Below are 2,434 nucleotides of genomic sequence, written 5' to 3' on the forward strand. Positions count from 1 at the left end.
CTGCTCTACTCTCCTGCCCTCTCCTCTCCTCTCCTCTCCTCTCCTCTCCTCTCCTCTCCTCTCTTCTCTTCTCTTCTCTTCTCTTCTCTTCTCTTCTCTTCTCTTCTTTCCTCTTCCTCTTCTCTTTTCTCTTCTCTTCTCTTTTTTCCTCTTCCTCTTCCTCTTCCTCTTCCCTTCCAGCTCTCTTTCCTTCTCCTTTCTCGTCTTTTCTGTAAAATGACTGTTCTGTGCAATTAGGGCCAAATGCAAGTTTAGGAGATATGAGAAGCTCTCAGCATATATCAGGAGAAGAAAACAGTCCTATTGAGGGACCAGAGACTTGTTAGAGACAACTGCAAATCTGCATGCATTTATTCTGCACAACCACCCAGCCAAGGAGCTAACTCCTGCCTCACAAAAGGCCTTAAGTCTACAAGGGTTTTTTTTCAGCTGAAAAATGAATGAGTTCTTTCCTTAAGGTGTTATGGTAGCTAGTTTCCCAGTTTCTAAAGAAAATGCTGACACATCTCTGAAAATGAAGTGTCTGTTGCTTTTCTTGTCACAATATGTTAATTGGATCCAACTTCCTATGGAATCTCTATCTTGTTTATACTTTTACTTGTTTTATTTCTTATCTTAGTTCAGCTTCTTTTCAAAACGTAAAGCTCTCTTCTTCCTTTTGCTATTACATTCTGATTCTTCTATCTACACCCTTGTGGTCCTTACTCAGAATTAGATTCTCTTGCTTATTATTCTAGCACTAAGGCTGTTGTATATTCTTGTGGCTGATACCAGAAAAATATCAAGATAGGACCACTAACTGTCCAACTTAACTTGAAAATCTTTCCCCAAAGCTATATCCTTTTCCTATGCCCTGATGTGACTTTTTAAATCTCCATCTGAAAACAGTATTTACTCTTATTTTGAAGGCTAATTAAAATAAAATATTTAAGAGCTAAATATCCTTTTTCTTCTTTACTAGTTGGTGAAACAGGTGCACAGAATATGGAATACAAAGTATGATTTAAAGAGATAATACAGTAAAATATTTGGGATTCTTGAGAACTGAATCATGTAGCCAATGACAATTTTGCAACTTCCACAACTTTGTGGCCATATAGGAGGAGATTCGAAATGCAAAAATTATTCATGTACTCATTGACATGTGAATTCATCAGCCCAGTGTATCCAGCCTTTATTTTCTACCACTCAAAGTAGTACAAGACTCTGTATTTTGAGCTGGTAAAGAACTCCCTGTCAGCTATTGAGGGAGCAGTCTCATTCAGTCTAATAGCCACTGGGTTCCATGTGTGTGTTCCATGTCCTTGTGTGTCTAAGCCACCTCTGAAATGATCCAGGCATCCTTAGAGATTCTGGTTTTTGCAAGTAAATCATCTGATAGAAAAAACAGGTGAGTAGGAGGAGAGGCACAGGTTATTGTGATAGAGCATGAGTTGTCAGAAGGATTATTGGGAGAGAAGAAGCTCCAGGATAATATCTACCCACATGCCTTGGTGCTGAACTGCAGCAGCAGCAGCAGCTTCTCTTAAGATCTGTAATTTGTGGAAAAATTAATCATATTCTATAAAATATTAGCAAGGTTGTATGGAGTTAAAGGAAATCCTTGAGTGTCATGAGAGTGCTAATGAAGAGGGTTTATGAAGAATTTATGAGAGTTTGTGAAGAGAGTTTATGAAGAATTGCATTGCAGGTATTGGCTCAAAGTTTGAGCAGGTACATCCCCTGCGAAGGAACCTCTGAGGTGGGAAGGGCAGGTGGAGGTACTGATTCCTCCCTTTGGCAGGCTGGAGCACCTGAACACCAGCTTAAAATGCTCCTGGGTACCAAAGTATGGCCCCACCAACCTCACCTCGGTAGTACACAAGCCTCACTTCCACAGTTTGAAAATAAAATGGGACGGGAGGAAAAAAAAGTGAATCGAAAATGAGAAAATCAGTACACAGGTTTAGAATCATAGAATTGTAGATTCATAAAATGCCCCATCCTTGGAAGTGTTCAAGGTTGTGTTGGATGAGGATTTGAGTAACCTGGTCTATTGGAAGTTGCCCCTGCCCATGGCAGGGGGGTTGGAACCAGATGATCATCAGGGACCCTTCCAGGCCAAACCATTCAATAGTTCCGTGGTTTACCTAAGGTAGATGGCTCATGACTTAGTTTTTACAATTGAATTGATAATCCCTCTGCCACTGAAGCATAGGCGATAGGAACACCTTGTGCATGGAGAAGGAGGCCGCCGGTTCGGCCACCGCATTATCACCTCAAGGCCGGGCGGGGCAGCGCCACAGCACTCGGCACCAGGACGCCGCGATTCCAGAAGGAGTGGCCGGGCTGGGGACCCTGAGAAGCCTCCGGCAGCCCTCCCGGCAGGGACGAACAGCCCCGGTTGGCTCCTCCGCGCCCGGCCCTTCCCTCGGGCACAGCCCCGGGGCCGGGC

The 2,434-nt window shown here is 43.3% G+C and overlaps 1 protein-coding gene across 1 annotated transcript in view; it reads left to right on the forward strand.

The window, feature by feature from the left end:
* Positions 1-2,217: 2,217 nt before the first annotated feature.
* The window catches only part of MIB1 (mindbomb E3 ubiquitin protein ligase 1), a 77,275-nt gene continuing 77,058 nt past the window's right edge, over positions 2,218-2,434 (forward strand). Inside the window, exon 1 of the mRNA XM_031066604.1 lies at positions 2,218-2,419. Within this exon, the coding sequence (XP_030922464.1) occupies positions 2,218-2,419 (202 nt within the window). The remainder of the gene's footprint in view (positions 2,420-2,434) is intronic.

The sequence above is a fragment of the Geospiza fortis genome, unplaced genomic scaffold (genome assembly GCF_000277835.1).
Source record: "Geospiza fortis unplaced genomic scaffold, GeoFor_1.0 scaffold53, whole genome shotgun sequence".
Classification (NCBI taxonomy): Eukaryota; Metazoa; Chordata; class Aves; order Passeriformes; family Thraupidae; genus Geospiza; species Geospiza fortis.